This window comes from Oncorhynchus keta, chromosome 1, assembly GCF_023373465.1.
Source record: "Oncorhynchus keta strain PuntledgeMale-10-30-2019 chromosome 1, Oket_V2, whole genome shotgun sequence".
NCBI lineage: Eukaryota > Metazoa > Chordata > Actinopteri > Salmoniformes > Salmonidae > Oncorhynchus > Oncorhynchus keta.
In genome coordinates this window covers 32555421-32577476 of record NC_068421.1, presented here as the reverse complement: position 1 = coordinate 32577476, position 22056 = coordinate 32555421, and the positions used below count along the sequence as shown (strand labels likewise).

At 44.4% G+C, this 22056-nt stretch overlaps 2 protein-coding genes across 2 annotated transcripts; one reads left to right on the top strand and one right to left on the bottom strand.

The window, feature by feature from the left end:
• The first annotated feature begins 195 nt into the window (after nucleotides 1–195).
• LOC118376199 (aquaporin-11-like) lies at nucleotides 196–3782 on the top strand. Its single transcript, XM_035762917.2, has 4 exons — nucleotides 196–737; nucleotides 1379–1689; nucleotides 3166–3282; nucleotides 3463–3782. Exons 1-4 carry the CDS (start codon nucleotides 415–417, stop codon nucleotides 3549–3551), a joined length of 840 nt encoding a protein of 279 aa, XP_035618810.2. The 5' UTR covers nucleotides 196–414; the 3' UTR covers nucleotides 3552–3782.
• A 4603-nt stretch (nucleotides 3783–8385) lies between these two features.
• Nucleotides 8386–17244, bottom strand: LOC118376108 (methylosome subunit pICln-like). The gene is made up of 7 exons (XM_035762823.2): nucleotides 16598–17244; nucleotides 15219–15355; nucleotides 15018–15113; nucleotides 14631–14741; nucleotides 14489–14494; nucleotides 14209–14382; nucleotides 8386–8456 (listed from the first exon to the last, which is right to left on the bottom strand). The coding sequence occupies exons 1-7, from the start codon at nucleotides 16714–16716 to the stop codon at nucleotides 8389–8391; spliced, it is 711 nt and encodes a 236-aa protein (XP_035618716.1). The 5' UTR covers nucleotides 16717–17244; the 3' UTR covers nucleotides 8386–8388.
• Nucleotides 17245–22056: the final 4812 nt, after the last annotated feature.

Genomic DNA, 22056 nt, shown 5'->3' with positions numbered 1-22056 from the left:
TAGGGACCTAGGGCCATTTGGGCCATACATTACATGTATATGGTATGACATCATTGAATCTGTATAGCTACTGTTCTCTCTGGTGGTGGGTGGGGGGATCACACCACATAGCCTGGCCACGTTATAGCAGCAATGGGCATGGAGGTAGCAGCGCAATGTAGAGAGAGACATAGAGGAGAGCAGGGAGCCAGAGAAACGAAAGAGGAGGGAGGGAGGTAGCCACTTGCGCACCAAATGAGCTCAAACTCATCATCATCTACAGCAGAGCGCATCTCTGATCACACACACACGCGCGCACACGGTAGCCTGCTGCTGCCGTAAGAAAACAGATCCAGAGGAGCACACGAGAAGACACATAAAGAGAGAGGCGGAGAGACCGAGACTGAGAAGAGAGGCAGATATCTGCAGATAGAGATGTCAGGCGTTGTGGTGTCTCTGTGTCTGCTAGCGGTCTTTGTGCTGCTGTGTGAGCTGAGCAGGAGAATCTTAACCAAGCTACTAGCTCCCAGAGGGCTGTGTCTGTCTGCTGTTTACGCAGTGGAGCTGGTCTCTACGCTGCAGCTGTGTATCTGCAACCTAGAGCTGCGTCTATTGGGGGAGGTGGGCCGGCTGCAGCCTCAGTTCTGTCTCAGCCTCACATATCTGGCATCTGTGGTCCATGGCCTCACCTTCCATGGAGCCCTGGGGAACCCCTGTAGCACGCTGGAATACACCTACCGGGGACGCCTCACTGCCAGGTTCTATTCTATTCTACTGTATTCTATTGTTGTCTCTATCTAATGGATACATTATCTATTCTATAATTGTCTCCATGTAATGGATACATTATCTACTCTATTGTTGATTCTATGTAATGGACACATGATCTATTATATTGTTGTCTCTATGTAATGGATACATGATCTATTCTATTGTTAATTATATGTAATGGATACCTATTTTAGTATATTCTTTATAATAGATAGTATTGGATGAAAAAATCTATTATATTCAAAGTAAAATGTACACTACCGTTCAAAAGTTTGGTGTCACTTAAAAATGTCCTTGTTTTTGAATTTTTTTATTTTTTCTGTCCATTAAAATAACTTCAAATTTGATCAGAAATACAGTGTAGACATTGTTAATGTTGTAAATGACTATTGTAGCTGGAAACGGCAGATTTTTAATGGAATATCTAAATAGGAAACAGAGGCCCATTATCAGCAACCATCACTCCTGTGTTCCAATGGCACGTTGTGTCAGCTGAACGGTAGTGTATATTCTGTTAAATTCTATGGGTACATATTCTATTCTATGCATAATGACATTCTATTGCCGTCTTTCTATAATGGATATGTATTATATGGATACATATTCTATTCTACTCTATTGTATTCAGGAGCGGCGTGCTGAGGATGGTGTGCCAGTTCATGGCAGCAAGCGTGGCTCGTACCATGCTACAGGGGCTGTGGGCCGTCGGGCTCTCTGACCTGCACCTGAGACACACACTCCAGGGCTTCCAATGCATTAGCCCCATCCACACAGACACACACACCAGCCTGGTGCTCCCCGGCCCTCTGGTCACCGCTGCAGCTGTGGAGCTGGCAGGGGCCTTTGCCATGCAAACCGCCTTCACACACACACACACGATGGACCAGAGGTACCGGGTACATGCCATAGCAGCACTCACCGCTACCTTGACCTATGCAGGTGGGTTACCGTGTTTAACCCTGTGTGTGTGTGTTATTGTTCCAGGTGTCAGTGATAGGAGCAGTGTTTAACCCTGTGTGTGTGTGTTAGTGTTCCAGGTGTCAGTGATAGGAGCAGTGTTTAACCCTGTGTGTGTGTGTTAGTGTTCCAGGTGTCAGTGATAGGAGCAGTGTTTAACCCTGTGTGTGTGTGTTAGTGTTGCAGGTGTCAGTGATAGGAGCAGTGTTTAACCCTGTGTGTGTGTGTTATTGTTCCAGGTGTCAGTGATAGGAGCAGTGTTTAACCCTGTGTGTGTGTGTTAGTGTTGCAGGTGTCAGTGATAGGAGCAGTGTTTAACCCTGTGTGTGTGTGTGTTATTGTTGCAGGTGTCAGTGATAGGAGCAGTGTTTAAGCCTGTGTGTGTGTGTTATTGTTGCAGGTGTCAGTGATAGGAGCAGTGTTTAAGCCTGTGTGTGTGTGTTATTGTTCCAGGTGTCAGTGATAGGAGCAGTGTTTAAGCCTGTGTGTGTGTGTTATTGTTCCAGGTGTCAGTGATAGGAGCAGTGTTTAACCCTGTGTGTGTGTGTTAGTGTTGCAGGTGGCAAGATGACGGGGGCTGTGTTTAACCCTGTGTGTGTGTGTTAGTGTTCCAGGTGTCAGTGATAGGAGCAGTGTTTAACCCTGTGTGTGTGTGTGTTAGTGTTCCAGGTGTCAGTGATAGGAGCAGTGTTTAACCCTGTGTGTGTGTGTTAGTGTTCCAGGTGTCAGTGATAGGAGCAGTGTTTAACCCTGTGTGTGTGTGTTAGTGTTCCAGGTGTCAGTGATAGGAGCAGTGTTTAACCCTGTGTGTGTGTGTTAGTGTTGCAGGTGTCAGTGATAGGAGCAGTGTTTAACCCTGTGTGTGTGTGTTAGTGTTGCAGGTGTCAGTGATAGGAGCAGTGTTTAACCCTGTGTGTGTGTGTTAGTGTTCCAGGTGTCAGTGATAGGAGCAGTGTTTAACCCTGTGTGTGTGTGTTAGTGTTGCAGGTGTCAGTGATAGGAGCAGTGTTTAACCCTGTGTGTGTGTGTTAGTGTTCCAGGTGTCAGTGATAGGAGCAGTGTTTAAGCCTGTGTGTGTGTGTTAGTGTTCCAGGTGTCAGTGATAGGAGCAGTGTTTAACCCTGTGTGTGTGTGTTAGTGTTCCAGGTGTCAGTGATAGGAGCAGTGTTTAACCCTGTGTGTGTGTGTTAGTGTTCCAGGTGTCAGTGATAGGAGCAGTGTTTAACCCTGTGTGTGTGTGTTAGTGTTGCAGGTGTCAGTGATAGGAGCAGTGTTTAACCCTGTGTGTGTGTGTTAGTGTTCCAGGTGTCAGTGATAGGAGCAGTGTTTAAGCCTTAGTGTGTTTGTGTTGCAGGTGGCAAGATGACGGGGGCTGTGTTTAACCCTGTGTGTGTGTGTTAGTGTTCCAGGTGTCAGTGATAGGAGCAGTGTTTAAGCCTTAGTGTGTTTGTGTTGCAGGTGGCAGTATGACGGGGGCTGTGTTTAACCCTGCATTGGCCCTCTCCACCCAGTTCTCCTGCAGTGGGCACTCCTTTATGGATTACTGCCTGGTCTACTGGCTGGCTCCTCTGTTAGGTACACACACACACACACACACACACACACACACACACACACACACACACACACACACACACACACACACACACACACACACACACAGGTGAACTATGGGGTCCACTTTCTTTTCTGTTTTTCTGACATTACTCCCACTCTCTTCTTCCCTCCTCTTTTCTACCCCCCCCCACTCTGCAGGTATGATGTGTTCGGTCCTGTTGTTTGATCAGATGTTGTCTGGTAGAGCTGCTCCCTACCGCCACCTTCTGGCTAACAAGAGGAAATGACCCTGGGTCATTTTCATTAGTGCACATGTAGCAAAACCGTTTTGTAACTGAATACATTTAACTACAAAAACAAGTTTTTTTTTAGACAAGTTCAGGTAGTTTCTCCCCTTTTCGGTTAGTTTTCTTCTGTTTGGTGTCTACGGCCCTGGACCCACCATCAATCCCTACGAACCGAAGACCCTGATGCATAGTGACCTCTTTAAAACTAAGCACATTAAAAAAAAGACTATATATTGAGATGTTTTTTAATCTAGTATGATTTGTGCAGTGGTGGCTGGTGGCACTTAACAATTGGTCTGGAACGTAATGATACCATTTCATTTACTCTAATCCAGACATTTTTATGAGCGGTCTTCCTCTGGATTGATGTAAAAAAAAAAAGATTTCTGTAGTTAGTAGTGTTAGTAGCATATTTAAAACTATTTGAGATAGTATTTTATGTACAGTTCTTCAATAGATATGCCTATGGTCAACTTGAGGAGTATTGTCAACCTTTCCAAGTCACCCCGTTCCTCCGCAGTCCACACACTCCACTGGCTTCCAGTCAAAGCTCACATCTACTACAAGACCATGGTACTTGCCTACGGAATAGCAAGAGGAACTGCCCCTCCAATCTACCTTCAGGCTATGCACAAATCCTACACCCCAACCCGAGCACTCTGTTCTGCCACCTCTGGTCTCTTGACCTTCCCCCACACCTAGGGGAGGGAAGCTCCCGCTCAGCCCAGTCCCAGCTCTCCTCTGTCCTGGCACCCCAATGGTGGAACCAGCTGCCCATCTACAAAAACATCTGAAAACCTACCTCTTCAAAGAGTATCTTAAATCAGTCCACAGTATCCACCCCCCACACACACACACACAAGCTTTTTGTGAACTAACACTCACACTTTACTTTTCCCCCTTACTAGCTGTGACTTGACTGAAAGCTACTTTGAGGAAAAACATGCTTGCTATTACTGTGATATGTGGTTGTCTCACCTAGCCATCTTAGAATTAATGCACTATAAGTCACTCTGGATAAGAGTCTGCTAAATGACAAAAATGTCATTTAAATGTATGCAAACTGGGTCAGACATAGGTGAATGATAAAAAAAGGTGCTCTGACAATAGTTTTGATGATTTAAGTTGGTGAAATTAACAGTTAAAATGGTCAGAGTTGAGTTGCTTTTCCAATCCTTAAGCTGTGAGTGAGTGTAGCTCCGGTGGCCTGCTCCACCAGACACATAACTTTTGCAGATCAAGAGTTGCTCCTATTTATTTAAATGAAACATGGACGTAAACGCTCTGTGAGAGGCTTGCGCTGCTCAGCGTAAAATGACGCTCTGGCTCTATTTCTATGATTGACACAGCTTGTTCCCAAGGCCAATAGTTTTAATTGGCTCTCGCTCTGCTGGTTTCTGTGGCCACGGGTGGTCTAGTGCAGTGGTCCCAAACTTTTCACAACAATTACAACAATATCTATGGGCTAAAAAAAATCTAAATTTAAAAAAGGAACTGATGCAGAGGTGCCGTCAGGGATTTTGGGCCCCATGAAAAGATATCACATTGGGCCACACCACCACAGGCCATACCAACCCTGCGCAATTGCTGTAGCCACACACCTCCAGAACCCAATCGACCCATTCAAAGCTTTAAATAACTCTAGCTTTGCAGGCTTGCAACTCTCTTGTAGTCCAATATTTATTGACAGTGAGCTGTGAAAATATAACACTGTGCAGACATGCATGCAACATTCTGCATACAGTGGAATTCACTATTTGATGCAAGACTGATACCCTCTATAAGAAATGTGCAAAGGCCATCATCTTTTACAGTCAACATGTAATTTTAATGGTAAAATTCTTGAATGGAGAATTCTCTTAACATTAATGAATAACTTAAAATAAATATAACTTAAATATACATTAACCCCTTCAATTAAAATAAATTAACATTATCACCTATAGAATGATATAACAAACAAAATAATAAAATCAGAAGCATATTTTTGAACTCTTTTCAGTCTGTTCTCAGCCTGTGGGCATCATGTGTGTAGTGATCCAATATCCATAGCCATGCCATTTAAGAGTTATCACTGGACCTTGCTCAGCGTTACTCACCAAGAGCCCAGCACCGAGCCTTTTTGCTGGCAAAGTCACTGATCAAGTCTTTGATATCCAGCTTTCTAGCTAATTGACTTTCAATGGACAGAGTGGCAAGACTGCAAAGCCTGTCCTGGGACATAGTGGACCTCAAATCGTTTTTAGCTTACTGAAAGCTCTCTCGCCACCAGCAATAGTAATAGGCAGTGTGCAAAATATACGTAAAGCAATGCACACTTCTCCAAAAATGCTTTGCAGCTGCATCTTACAAATTGCATTCGGGAGACCAAGAGGGGACAAGTTAGGGGGGAAAGTGGCAGCATATACAGTGTTCAGGTGTCTTACTTCATGTTGAAACTCAGGTGTAAGATCTCTGGAATACTTCATGATCAGTGGTTGGCACACTGAAGGGACTTTATCCTCACGAATCTGTCCAACTTTCAGAACAGCACAAAATGATTCTACAATTTCTGCAGTAGTGTGGAACCAAGTGTCCAAGTCACTTATGTTGTCCATAGTAGTAAAAAACAGTGTTCCAAAACTGCTGCACTGTCCTGAGTCGTCTCCTCTTGAGAGTCTCATCCTGGAATCTCCTCTGGCAGCTGTGTTCCTTGCTCAATTGAGGTGCAACATCCATTTGCGTAGCAATCAGTGTTGCCTCAGACAGGAGAGACTCCCATTCATCTCTAAGAGCCCGCATCTCTTCCTTTAAGGCTCTGATATTGGCTGCCTCTGTGTCAAGTGAGATGTTTCCTGACTGGAGAATCACATTCCTGTGATTATGCTAACTGACATGTCATTCAACACAATGCTGCTCACCTCCTTCAGTTGGGAGTAGGGCTGGTTCAGGGGTATGGGGATGAGGAGACAGGGCCGGTTCAAGGGTATGGGGATGGGGTGACAGGGCTACTGAGCCTGAAGCTGCATCTGTTGGGCCTGGCACCAGGCAGGGGCAGGGAGAACTGATTTAGTATGAATAGCTTGCTAAAAGTTTGCCTGCATTGATTAAATCTCAGCTGAAAGAGAGGCTCAAAATGTAAACACTCAGAATTTTCTGTGAAGATATTAACTCACTAATGTTAGGGGATCAAAAGTAGCCTATTTCACTACACACTACGCTACCAGGTTAATTTCCACCACTCACGGACTACACCCACCTTCCTTTGTGAACAATTCGGTGGCATACTGTCGCCCTTCCTTTTCTCTCTCCATTCTTTTTCAGTTATGGAAACCAGATTTTTCTTTAGGAAGCTGAAACATTATGCTCCACTGGCACTCCTCACTCGCAATTCACTGCTAGCAAGTACCGTTCGCGCCTGGTTTGGGGGCAGAGGCTCTATGGATTTTAACTTTTTTACCAAAAACAAGAAAAGAAACCGTTAGTTTTATTAGTACATTGTAAATAAAAAATATATTAATGATGATAGGTTAATAATTTAATGTTGAAAAAAAATGTACCTAATGTTATAATACTTGTTTAGGGCCCCTGTCAGTCACAGGCCCATAGAATCGTCCTAACTTCTCCCACACATATGCAGCCCCTGAACTGATACACTAACCATTTTTGAAATTGCTCCTTGTGCATTATATTATACATTTCAAGAGTAAGTTTAAAGCCAGACTGAGACCCCTCGCCCCACAGTTTGGGAACCACTGGTCTAGCGGTCTAGGCTACTGTCTCTGGTGCTCATTTACAGCCTCCCGTTTGGAATCCGGCCCAAAGCAATTTCAGCACACTCTCCTATCTATAATGAACAAAAACAACATGCGACAATTTAAAATAATTTGCTGAGTTACAGTTCATATAAGGAAATCAGTAAATTCAAATGCATTTATTAGGCACTAATCTATGAATTTCACAACTGGGCAAGGGCGCAGCCATGGGTGGGCATAGCCCCCCCCCCCAGTCAATCCCACAGGCGAAGGTCTTGGGCTGGTGTGGTTACATGTGGTCTGCAGTTGAGGCCGGTTGGACATACTGCCAAATTGATAGAGAAATGAACACAAAAATCACTGGTGGACGTTCCTGCAGTCAGCACTCAAATTGCATACTCCCTCAGCTTTAGACATCTGCAGCATGGTGTTGTGTGACAAAACATCACATTTTAGAGTGGCCTTTGTCCCCATCACAAGGTGCATCTGTGTAATGATCATGCTGTTTAATCAGCTTCTTGATATGCCACACCTGTCAGGTAGATGGGTTATCTTGACAAACGATCACTAACAGGGATGTTAACAAATTTGTGCATATGGAACATTTCTGGGATATTTTATTTCAGCTCCTGAAACATGGACCAACACTTTGCATGTTGCGTTTATATTTTTGTTCAGCATAATAAAACAGACTTCAATATTAAAACATTTGCTGACACCTCAGCGTAGCTCCTATGTTACTCCTCTGGAATGTGCACATAACACAAACACACTGTTATTCATACAAAAACTATTTATTTATTGAAGAGATTTCATACAAAGACAACACTGCTCCCTGTTGGGGAAAACTCAGTACAACTGGTCTTCAGGTACAAAACACGAGATGAATATATATGTGTGTGGAAAATGATGCCTTGGGGACAGGAAGTGGAGAGGTTGTATTCTCCTATCCCACAATGTACCACAAGTGCTTTGACTGGCTGAGATCCACCTGAAAGAAGAAGAGGGAGCAAAAAAAAGACAGTGAGACACTTGGCTACAGTATGGTAAAGCAGGTCCATAAAGTTGACAGGGGATGTGGATTTAAAGCAGGATGTGGATTACTAGTGGTCTATGTCTGCATCTTCAAACTGTCCAGCCACCGTCGACCCTGCATCCACCTCCACCCCATCTGCAAAGACAGACATAGAAATAGAATGACTAGAACAGCCAATATACTGATTATCATGAAACACTTGCAGCTTTCTTTATTCTCATGTGTTCATAACGGGTGTGGGCTATGCTCTGAACTATATACCCGCTGGTCAGAGTGAGAAAAAGAAAGTGAAAGTGTTTTTTTTTTTTTTTTTTTAAAGATAGGGGCTCTGAATGCCTTGGAAGACTAAGTACATGTGACAAAGTCACACAGGAAAAAAACATTCATACTGGAAATTCCAGCAGTGTGTGTCAAACAAACCTGGCCAGATTGATTTACTATACTGAGTTATATTTACTTACTACGTTAAGTTACAGCGCATTCATGACTTTTTCTACATTTTGTTACGTTACAGCTTTAGCGCCAGAGGAGATGGTAGCCGTTTTACGGGCTCCTAACCAATTGTGCTATTTTGAATGTTTTTTGCATTGTTTGTAACTTATTTTGTACATATGTTTCTGCCACCTCTTATGACTGAAAATAGCTTCTGGATATCAGATCAGCAATTACGCACCTTGAACTGGACAAAGATTTTTTCTTTAATGAGTCGGACGCAAAGAATTTACTCCAGATACTCGACCAGGCTCAAAGAAGAGAAGACGCCAGTACAGGGTACACAGGTCCATGTCTCTTGTGATAATTAGTCGGCGAGTGGGTAACCCGCCTCTACCATCCGTCCTACTGGCCAACGTGCAATCATTGGAGAATAAACTGGATGAGCTCCGTTCAAGACTATCCTACCAACGGGACATAAAAAACTGTAATATCTTATGTTTCACAGAGTCGTGGCTGAACGACAACATGGATAACATACAGTTGGCTGGTTTGTCTGTGCATCGGCAAGACCGAACAGCTGGGTCCATTAAGACAAGGGGTGCGGTCTGTATATACTGTCAATAACAGCTGGTGTGCGAAATTAAATATTAAGGAAGTCTTGAGGTTTTGTATCATGATAAGCTGTAGACCACACTATTTACCAAGAGAGTTGATCTATATTTATCATAGCTGTAGAGTTACCACTACAAACCGATGCTGGAACTAAGACCGCACCCAACGAGCTATATTGCCATAAGCAAACAAAAAAATGCTCATACAGAGGCGGCACTCCTAGTGGTCAGGGACTTTAATGCTGGCAAACTTAAATCTGTTTTACCTCATTTCTACCAGCATGTTACATGTGCAACAAGTAGAGAATAAAAAACATATACACACATATATTATATACACACACAAATATATACACACACACACACATACACAAAATAAAGGGAACACTTAAAGGGAACACTTAAACAACACAATGTAACGCCAAGTCAATCACACTTCTGTGAAATCAAACTGTCCACTTAGGAAGCAACACTGATTGACAATACATTTCACATGCTGTTGTGCAAATGGAATAGACAACAGGTGGAAATTATAGGCAATTAGCAAGACACCCCCAATAAAGGAGTGGTTCTGCAGGTGGTGACCACAGACCACTTCTCAGTTCCTATGCTTCCTGGCTGATGTTTTGGTCACTTTTGAATGCTGGCGGTGCTTTCACTCTAGTGGTAGCATGAGACAGAGTCTACAACCCACACAAGTGGCTCAGGTAGTGCAGCTCATCCAGGATGACACATCAATGCAAGCTGTGTCAAGAAGGTTTGCTGTGTCTGTCAGCGTAGTGTCCAGAGCATGGAGGCGCTACCAGGAGACAGGCCAGTACATCAGGAGACGTGGAGGAGTCCGTAGGAGGGCAACAACCCAGCAGCAGGACCGCTACCTCCGCCTTTGTGCAAGGAGGAGCACTGCCAGAGCCCTGCAAAATGACCTCCAGCAGGCCACAAATGTGCATGTGTCTGCTCAAACGGTCAAAAACATACTCCATGAGGGTGGTATGAGGGCCCGACTTCCACAGGTGGGGGTTGTGCTTACAGCCTTGTGAGACCATATGCTACTGCGGTTGGCCCTGGGTTCCTCCTAATGCAAGACCTCATGTGGCTGGAGTGTGTCAGCAGTTCCTGCAAAAGGAAGGCATTGATGCTATGGACTGACCTGCCCGTTCCCCAGACCTGAATCCAATTGAGCACATCTGGGACATCATGTCTCACTCCATCCACCAACGCCACGTTGCACCACAGACTGTCCAGGAGTTGGCCACCTCATCAGGAGCATGCCAAGGCGTTGTAGGGAGGTCATACAGGCACGTGGAGGCCACACACACTACTGAGCCTCATTTTGACTTGTTTTAAGGACATTACATCAAAGTTGGATCAGCCTGTAGTGTGGTTTTCCACTTTAATTTTGAGTGTGACTCCAAATCCAGACCTCCATGGGTTGATAAATTTGATTTCCATTGGTAATTTTTGTGTGGTTTTGTTGTCAGCACATTAAACTATGTAACGAAAAAAGTATTTAATAAGAATATTTCATTAATTCAGATCTAGGATGTGTTATTTTAGTTCCCTTTATTTTTTTGAGCAGTGTATATATATTTTTTAAACCTCTAGACCATCTTTACTCCACACAGAGACGCGTACAAAGCTCTCCCTCGCCCTCCATTTGGCAAATCTTAACATAATTATATTCTTCTGATTCCCATTCATAAGCAAAAAACCCACAGTGACCGTCCCTACATACCCCAACCAGAAGCCATGGATTACAGGCAACATCTGCACTGAGCTAAACGATAGAGCTGCCGCTTTCAAGGAAAGCGAATCTAACCCTGATGCTTTTTAAATCCCGCTACACCCTCAGACGAACAATCAAACAGGCAAAGCGTAAATACAGGACTAAGATTGAATCCTACAAGACCGGCTCCGGGCACTGTTCGGATGTGGCAAGGCTTGCAAACTATTACGGACTACAAAGGGAAGCTCAACCGCGAGCTGCCCAGTGATACAAGCCTACCAGACGAGCTAAAGGACTTTGAAACAAGCAACACTGAAGCATGCATGACAGCACCAGTTGGTCTGGACTACTGTGTGATCACGCTCGCCGTAGCCGATGTGAGTAAGACATTTAAACAGGTCAACATTCACAAGGCCGCAGGGCCAGACAGATTACCAGAACGTGTACTCCGAGCATGCGCTGACCAGCTGGCAAGTGTCTTCACTGACATTTTCAACCTGTCCCTGTCAAGTCTGTAATACCAACATGTTTCAAGCAGACCACCACAGTCCCTGTGCCCAAGAGCACAAATGTAACCTGCCTAAATGACTACAGAAGCGTAGCACTCACATCAGTAGCCATGAAGTACTTTGAAAGGCTGGTAATGGCTCACAACACCATTATCCCAGAAACCCTAAATCCACTCCAATTTGCATACAGCCCCAACAGATGACGCAATCTCTATTACACTCAACACTGCCCTTTCCCACATGGACAAAAGGTCCATGTGAGAATGCTGTTCATTGACTACAGCTCAGCATTCAGCACCATAGTGCCCTCAAAGGTCATCATTAAGCTAAGGACCCTGGGACTAAACACCTCCCTCTGCAACTGGATCCTGGACTTCATGATAGGCCGCTCCCAGTGGTAAGGATAGGCAACAATATATCTGCCATGATGATCCTCAACACAGGGGCCTCTCAGGGGTGCGTGCTTTGTCCCCTCCATGACTGCATGGCCAAGCACGATTCCAACACCATTATTAAGTTTGCCGACAACACAACGCGATAGGCCTGATCACAGACAACGATGAGACAGCCTATAGGGAGGAGGTCAGAGACCTGGAACTGTAGTGCCAGGACAACCTCTCCCTTAACTTGATCAAGACAAAGGAGATGATTGTGGACTACAGGAAAAGGAGGGCCGAGCACGCCTCCATTCTCATCGACAGGGCTGTAGTGGAGCAGGTTGAACGCTTCAAGTTCCTTGGTGTCCACATCACCAACAAGCTAACATGGTCCAAACACACCAAGACAATCATGAAGAGGGTACAAAAATGCATATTCCCCCTCAGGAGACTGAAAAGTTCTGGCATGGGTCCTCAGATCGTCAAAAAGTCCTACAGCTGCACCACGGAGAGCATCCTGACTGGTTACATCAGCACCTGGTATTGCAACTGCTCGGCCTCTGACCGCATGGCGCTACAGTGGGTAGTGCATACGGACCAGTACATCACTGGGGACAAGCTTCCTGCCACCCAGGAAAAGGGATACAACCTTTATACCAGGTTGTATCAGAGGAAGGCCATAAAAATTGCCAGACTCCAGCCACCCTAGTCATGGACTGGCTACTATTTTTTAACTCTTCGTTTTCTTAAAACTGGATTGTTGGTTAAAGGCTTGTTAGTAAGCATTTCACGATAAGGTCTACTCCGGCACAATTTTTGTTCTAACATTATGTCAATCTACACACAATACAAAAACAGGTTAAGACATTTTAGCAAATGTATTAAAAAAATAACTTATTTACATAAGAATTCAGACCCTTTGCCATGAGACTTGAAATAGCATCCTGTTTCCATTGATCATCATGGAGATGTTTCTACAACTTGGGAGTCCACCTGTGGTAACTTCCAACTGATTGGACATGATTTGGAAAGGCACAGACCGGTCTATATAAGGTCCCACAGTTGACAGTGCATGTCAGAACAAAACCCAAGCCATGAGGTCGAAGCAATCATCTGTAGAGCGCCGAGACAGGATTGTGCCGAGGCACAAATCTGGGGAAGGGTACCAAAATATTTCTGCAGCATTTAAGAAGTTTGGAACCACCAAAACTTTTCCTAGAGCCGGCCGCCTGGTTAAACTGAGCAATCAGGGGAGAAGAGCTCCAGTGGCAACAGCCTCCTGGGACTAGACAGCGCTACTAGGGGAGGTTCATGTATCATGAAATAAACTAATACGGTACTCTGGTGAATGTGATCAGCACGCAGAGCTGGATGCGTGTCCCTGCTGAGGACACCTCAGATAAGGTTAACGGTCAACTGAAGGGGTGTGTGACCCTGGCGAGGGGGGTTGGACCCCTTGCATCCCAATGGTCTACCCTCTGGGGTTGCCCTTCATCAGGAGACACAAAGTGGCTGGGGAGAAGCACCTAGAGTGCTGGGAGGAGGAGTGGAGTCGCACCATGGTTCTGTTCTCTGGAGAACCATCCGGTGCTCAAGAGAAGGATTAACTGTACTGGCTTATTAGTTGCCAGTATCAGGCCGACTTCAATGCTCTTATTTTAACTTCTAGAGGACTCCATGGCTAAGCTCCCTCATCTGACAGATGCTTGTTCCATTCAAGCCAGTCAGGATATTCTATGACCAAGTAGCTAGCCTGGTAATATTTTTGTAACCTATATCAATGTTTTTGCATGCATCTTTTATTGTATTATGTTATGTTCTCTTTGTTATGTACTTGCTGTTATGTAGTGACTATGTAAAGCGGGATCATTGTCACTCTGTCCTCAAGTGCCATCCAGGCTGTATCACAACTGGCCGTGATTGGGAGTTCCATAGGGCGGCGCTCAATTGGCCCAGCGTCGTCCGGGTTTGGCCGTCATTGTAAATAAGAATTTGTTCTTAACGGACTTGCCTAGTTAAATAAATCTTGTGGTTATTACAATACACACCACATCTAACAAGCAGAGCCGAGAAAGTCCGTTTCAAGAACCTCCACTGTGTATTATTTACATCCCGTTCATGAAACTTTGCCTGTGGGGTTATACTATTTCAGTGTGTGTGTGACCTACCCTTGTATCCTGTGTTTGACTATGTGTGTGACCTATTCTTGTACGTGTGTGTGTGACCCACCGTCAAACTCTCCATTGGTCTCATCAGTGCGGACCCCAGCCATGTGAAAGGTGTTTGCGACAGACTGAGCTAACATGCCCTCCAGTCTCTGTAGAGTGGCCTGGCCTTCAGCCCTCAGCCCCGACACACCCTCCTCATATGTACAGAATGACGGGATATCACCCTGACCATGCTCTGGGGGACAGAGAGAGAATACCACCAGTGAGTGCGTGTGTACCTGTGTGTGTAGTAGTAGTAGCAGCAGCTGGTAGGGTGAGTGCCTAGTTGTTAGGCTTCTTACCTGCCTCTTTTCCGTTGGAAGGGAGAAAGAAGGTGGAGATACAATGTTAATATTATCTTATTGATTACTCCATCTATGTGAGTTCATGAAATGTATGTTAAAGTGTGTCTGTATGCTTGTATAAATGAGTGAGTTTACACACCTGCCTCCTCCACATCGTACTCATCTCCGTCAAAATCCCCATTGGAGTCTTCGTCATCTGGGTCTGGGTGCAGGGCCTGACACTCACACATCGCTGAAAACATAGTCTCCACTGGACACACACACACACACATACATACATACATTAGGGAAATCCTAGCTGGCATAGCGATTCCAAACTAGAGCTGCATGTCAAAAAACTGGAGAGACAAAAGCTTTAGACATCCCTAATGCATGTGTGTATAGAGATGTTTGAACTTGTTATTGGCTATTGTACAGCTCTGGTTACATTATATGTGGAAGATGTTATCTGTGACCTGCTTAATAAAGATGCATTGACTTAAATTTAGCCCTGCACAACTAGACATCCCCCTCCCCTCACACTTACATGCTGCCTTGTCGCTAGGGACGAAGCGGATCTCTGTGATCCCTTCACACTCATCTTCCTCATCCTCCTCATCATGGGCATTCTCCTGCATCTCATCTGGGGAACACACAGACACACACTTTAGGATCTTCTTACTCGATCACAAGTTTGCGTTTCACTGCGGGTTTGATATTGACACTGATGGACAGGTTTGTCTCTCACCGTTGAGTTTTGCATTGACCATGACGTATAGATGTTCCTGTGGGTAGGCGCTGAGGTCTCGTGAGATGGCGTGAAGGCTGATAGTGGGGTACTCCAGAGAGAAGCCCATCCCTGACCCGTCAAACCACGACAACCGCCTGGAAAACACAGGAAAGCAACATTCTCACTCAGCGTCAACAAAAAGGAGATGATCATGGACTTCAGGAAACAGCACCCCCCCTATCCACATTAACAGGACCGGAGGGGAGGTGGAAAGCTTCAAGTTCCTCAGCATACACATCACTGACAAACTGAAATGGTCCACCCACACAGATAGTGTGGTGAAGAAAGCGCAACAGCACCTCTTCAACCTTAGGAGGCTGAAGAAATTTGGCTTGGCACCTAAAACCCTCAAACTACCTGCCCAGGGGGTGGTGCGGTCTGCCCAACGCATCACCGGTTGCAAACTACCTGCCCTCCAGGACACCTACAGCACCCAATGTCACAAGAAGGGCAAAAAAAGATTATCAAGGACAACAACCACCTGAGCCACTGCCTGTTCACCCCACTACCTTCCAGAAGGTGAGGTCAGTACAGGTGCATCAAAGCTGGGACCGAGAGACTGAAAAACAGCGCCTCTCTCAAGGCCATCAGCCTGTTAAATGGCCATCACTAGCACAGAGGCTGCTGCCTATATACAGACTTGAAATCACTGGCCACGTCAATGGAACACTAATCACTTAAACAATGTTACATATCTTGCATAACTCATCTCATATGGATATACTCTATACTATTCTACTCAATCTTAGTCTATGCTGCTCTAACATTACTCGTCCATATACTTATACATTCTTCATATCATTATTTTACTTAGATGTGTGTGTATTGGGTATATGTTGTGAAATTGTTAGATATTACTGCACTGTCAGAGCTAGAAACAAGCATTTCACTACACCCAAAATAACATCTTCTAAACACATGCATGTGACCAATAAAATTTGATGACTATATAGTGGAAACTCATTGTATTTCCTTGATTCATCTTGTCCTCCCTCCTTGCCTCCTCAAAACGGAGGAACCTCAGATCTTCCCGGCCAATGTGCTTTGAGAAGGAGACAAGGGGGAAGGATGTGAGGCAAGGAGAAGTGATTAATCAATTAAATATAATTGAGATCCACGTCAAGTAATTGACTAGTTAGCTAACATGATGCAAAATTCAATTTCAAGGTGCTCAAGTTGAAGTTTATAAAAATAAAACATGTTAAGTGTATATTTTCAAAGAAAAAACACTAAGGAAACATGTAAGTCTTGAAACTTCCTGATTTTAGAAATTAGCTAGCATGCTAACAAACAAATGTCAACTGGCTAATTAGCCACCACACCAAAGCGTCACATACGTTTCAGCAACGTAGAGAGTCCCTGTGCCGAGACCCTTCCCGTCCAACACCGCCGTCGTCTCGCCTTGTTCATGCCGGACTCCCTCGGTGGGTGGGGGGACACTCATTAGCAGAACCATCCTCGGAAACCGATGGGGGACGGCAGAGAACTCTCTTTTGGGTCGGTCCACAACACTGCACTTCTGTGACCTGGCTGGCTAACTTCGTTTCCCAAAACTGCCTATTTAACTCTGTCTGAACAGAAACGGATAGCTAGATGTCTGTGCAGGCAAGACAAAAATAAAAGACGATATAGCTATCGATAGCCTGAAGAGTTAACGAGTCCGAATATTTATTTAGTAGACATTCCCCTGAAACGTTAGTGCCATTAGCTTGCTCGGTAGCATTTACTCGACCCAGCTCCCAATGCTCGCTAGCAGGTAGCTAACGTCAGCGTTCTTATTATAGTTCAGTTGTAACAACTACGCATCCCTGCCAAGAAAATAAGTTGTGACAAAGTAAATATGGCTTGTAATAAAAAAATGTAAGCGCTTATTGGTCTTATTTTTTAGGTTCGGGTTCTTTATTATAGCTCAGAGTTAGGGTTTCAAACAGATACATTGTAGAAATAGGCGAGGGTTATGACGCTGTGGAAACGAGTGACGGAGAAGAGAAGGAACAGCGACGGCAAGACAACATTACCGCCATCTACAGGTCGGGGGGTGTACGAGGAAGTGATGATTTTCCTCTTCCTACGAGCCGCGCGAAAAGTTAAAAACAACATAACTACTTGGCCAAAGGTATGTGGACACCTAGTAGTAGAAAATATCATTTCAAAATCATGGGCATTACTATGGAGTTGGTTCCCCTTTGCTTATATAACAGCCTCCACTGTTCTGGGGAGGCTTTCTACTAGATGTTGGAATATTGCTGCAGGGACTTGTTTCCTTTCAGCCACAAGAACATTAGTGAGGTTGGGCGCTGATTATGGGCAATTAGGTCTGGCTTGCAGTCTCCGTTCCAATTGATTCCAAAGGTGTTCAATGGGGTTGAGGTCAGGGCTCTGTGCAGGCCAGTCAAGTTCTTCCACACTGATCTCCATAAACCATTTCTGTATGGACCTTCGCCTTGTCATGCTGAAACAGGAAAGGTCCTTCCCCAAACTGTTGTAACAAAGCTGGAAGCACAGAATCGTTGAGAATCAGTGGTGGAAAAGGTATCCAATTGTCATACTTGAGTAAAAGTAAAGATTAATTAATAGAAAATGACAAGTAAAAGTGAAAGACCCAGTAAAATACTACTTGAGTAAAAGCCAGTATTTGGTTTTATTTGTTATTTGCTAAAATATACTTAAGCATCAAAATTAAAAGTATAAGTAATCTCATATTCCTTATACTAAGCAAACCATTTTACAGGTTTTAATTTACAGAAAGCCAGGGGCACACTCCAACATGCATACATCATTTACAAATGAATCATCTGTGTTTAATGAGTCCAGAGGATCAGAGGCAATAGAGATGATCAGGGATGTTATCTTGATAATTGTGTGATTTGGACCATTTTCCTGTATTGCCAAGCATTCAAAATATAACAAGTACTTTAGGTGTCAGGGAAAATGTGTGGAGTAAAAAATGTAGTAAAGTAAAAGTTGTCAAAAATATAAATAGTAAAGTACAGACACCCCAAAAAACAACTTAAGTAGATACTTTAAAGTATTTTTAACTTAAGTACTTACACCACTGTCTAGAATGTCATTGTATACTGTAGCGTTAAGACTTCACTTCACTGGAACTAAGGGGCCAAGCCCGAATCATGAAAAACAGCCCCAGATCATTATTCCTCCTCCACCAAACTTTACATTTGGCACTATGTAATAGAGAAGGTAGCGTTCTTCTGGCATCCATCAAACCCTGATTCATCTGTCGGACTGGCAGATGGTGAAGCGTGATTCATCACTCCAGTGAACATGTTTCCAAGGCTCCAGAGTACAATGGCTGCAAGCTTTACACCATTCCAACCGACGCTTGGCATTGGGCATGGTGATCTTAAGCTTCAGTGTGGCTGCTCGTCCATGGAAACCCATTACATGAAGCTCTTGACGAACAGTTCTCGGGCTGTTGTTGCTTCCACAGGCAGTTTGTAACTCAGTAGTGAGTGTTGAAACCGAGGACAGACTATTTTTATGCTCTTCAGCACTGGCGAACTGACTTTTTGGAAAGATGACATCCTATGATTATGCCACGTTGAAAGTATCTGAGTTCTTCAGTAAGGCCATTCTACTGATAATGTTTGTCTATTGAAATTGCATTACTCTGTGCTTGATTTTATACTCCTGTCAGCAACGGGTGTGGCTGAAATAACTGAATCCACTAATTTGAAGCGGTGTCCACATATACAGTGCATTTGGAAAGTATTTAGACCCCTTGACTTTATCTACGTTGTTATGTTAATACCTTATTCTAAAATGGATTAAATTGTCCCCCCCCCCTCAATGTACACACTACCCATGATGACAAAGCAAAAACAGGTTAGACATCTTTAGGCAAATATATTAAAAAATAAACAGAAATATCACATTTACATTAGTACTCAGACCCTTTACTCAGTACTTTGTTGAAGCACCTTTGGCAGCGATTACAGCCTTAAACCGTCTTGGGTATGACGCTACAAGCTTGGCACACCTGTATTTGGTGAGTTTCTCACATTCTTCTGTGCAGATCCTCTCAAGCTCTGTCAGGTTGGATGGGGAGCGTCGCTGCACAGCTATTTTCAGGTCTCTCCAGAGATGTTCGATCGGCTTCAAGTCCAGTCTCTGGTTGGGCCACTCAAGGACATTCAGAGACTTGTCCCGAAGCCACTACAATGTTGTCTTGGCTGTGTGCGTAGGGTCGTTGTCCTGTTGGAAGGTAAAACCTTCGCCCCAGTCTGAGATCTTGAGCAGGTTTTCGTCAAGGATTTCTCTGTACTTTGCTCTGTTCATTTGTCCCTCTCCTGACTAGTCTCCCAGTCCCTGCCACTGAAAAACATTCCCACAGCATGATGCTGCCACCACCATGCTTTACTGTAGGGATGGTGCCAGGTTTCCTCCAGATGTGACGCTTGGCATTCATCAGACCAGAGAATTTTGTTTCTCATGGTCAGAGTCCTTTAGGTGCCTCTTGGTATACTCCAAGTGGGCTGTCATGTGCCTTTTACTGAGGAGTGGCTTCCCGCTGACTACTCTACTATAAAGGCCTGATTGGTGGAGTGCTGCAGAGACTGTTGTCCTTCTGGAAGGCTCTCCCATCTCTACAGAGGAGCTCTGCCAGAGTGACCATCTGATTCTTGGTCACCTCCCTGACCAAGGCCCTTCTCTCCCGATGGCTCAGTTTGGCTGGCCAGTCAGCTCTAGGAAGAGTCTTGGTGGTTCCAAACGTCTTCCATTTAAGAATAATGGAGGCCACTGTGTTGTTGGGGACCTTCAATGCTGCAGACATTGTTTGGTACCCTTCCCCAGATCTGTGCCTTGACACAGTCCTGACTCTGAGCTCTATGGACAATTCCTTTGACCTCAGGTCTTGGTTTTTGCTCTGACATGCACGTCTTCTTCTTCTATGGTATATTTGCGATCACACAATTGAATGTGCATACCGCCACCTATTATGCAGGATGGAAACAGGATTCCCCCCCCGAAACCAAACTACCAAAAAAGTAATTCAGAAATTAAAATAAATCAAACTTTTTTTAAAAATAAATAAAACAGATGTGATCACAGGAACTTGAGAGGGCGGGTCTTCCAGAGCCAGTACCCCTTGCAAGTCTTTCAATGTAAAATTCTTGAGTCCCAAAAACTTTTCACCTGCAGCCACAATAATGCCTAGTTTCTTCGACTTCTTTGAGACTTGTGCTGTACAGTTTATAACTGGCAATGAATGCAATGAAATCCACCTTAACAGGGCATCTTTTGTCTGGAAGCAAACATTTACGACAGGCTGCGTATCCACTACCATCTCTTCACTAGCATCACTTGTTTTCTAAATTCTTTGAATCTCCTCCACATGGAGATTCGATTGACCGCTCTAACTTTTACCACCTCAATTTCCTTCACGCTTACTGGGCTCTCCAGGAACTCAGTATCATGATCCCCACCACAATTGAAACATACTTCAAGATTTGACACTTCAAACGGGTTTCCCCACATACGCATCCTTACTCATCAAACGCTTCCCAACATTCATTATCATTTACACACGTATCCTCCACTCCAATTTTAGACTATTTCCTTTTTGTTCCAGTTTCGATATTACTGTTGTTCATTCTGAACATTCGTCTTCACCAAATGTACTCGACGCGCTACTTAATTCCAACTCAGCATCCACTTCAGCCATCTTCCTCTCCACAAATCCATCCTCTGACGTACACTGTCAAATGTGGGACCTTATATAGACAGGTGTGGGCCTTTCCAAATCATGTCCAATCAATTGAATTTACCACAGGTGGACTCCAATCAAGTTGTAGAAACATCAAGGATGATCAATGGAAACAGGACTGGAGCTCAATTTCAAGTCTCATAGCAATGGGCCTGAATACTTATGCAAACATTTTTAAAAACCTGGTTTTGCTTTGTCGTTATCGGGTATTGTGTGTAGATTGAGGAAAAAAAAATACGTAATCCATTTTAGAATAAGGCTATAACATAACAATGTGGAAAGTCAATACTTTCCGAATGCACTTTATATTGGCTATCAGGAGTCCAGCAGGCCCGCTGCCATCTCCTTGGCTCAACCTAAGTCTTCGTATGCGCCCCACAATGGCACCCTATTCCCTATAGTAGGGTTCTGGTCAAAAGTAGTGCACTATATAGTGAATAGAAGTGCCTTCATCTTCCTTGTTTAAGATCTATTCAGCTTTCTTTTGTGTCCAGATCTAGTTGTTTTCCTGCGGAGGAGTGGTTGTCTAAGTGGTCTGGCAGGACTGTGTTGTGGTTACCATGGCCATAGGTAGTGGTACTGTCTGAGTTTACTTGGTTCTATACTTTGCTCTGGTGCATATCAACTTCAATATGCACCAGAGTTCCTCTGTGGAGATGGGTGAACCTTCCAGAAGGACAACCATCTCTGCAGCACTCCACCAATCAGGCCTTTATAGTACAGTGGCCAGACGGAAGCCACTCCACAGTAAAAAGGCACATGACAGCCCACTTGGAGTTGGCCAAAAGGCAAGGGACTCTCAGACCATGAGAAACAAGATTCTCTGGTCTGATGAAACAAAGCTTGAACTCTATGGCCTGAATGCCAAGAGTCACATCTGGAGGAAACCTGGCACCATCCCTACAGTGAAGCATGGTGGTGGCAGCATCAGGCTGTGGAGATGTTTCTCAGCAGCAGGGACTGTGAGACTAGTCAGGATCGAGTGAAAGATTAAGGTACAGAGTACAAAGTACAGAGACATCCTTGATGAAAACCTGCTCCAGACCGTTCAGGACCTTAGACTGGGGGTGA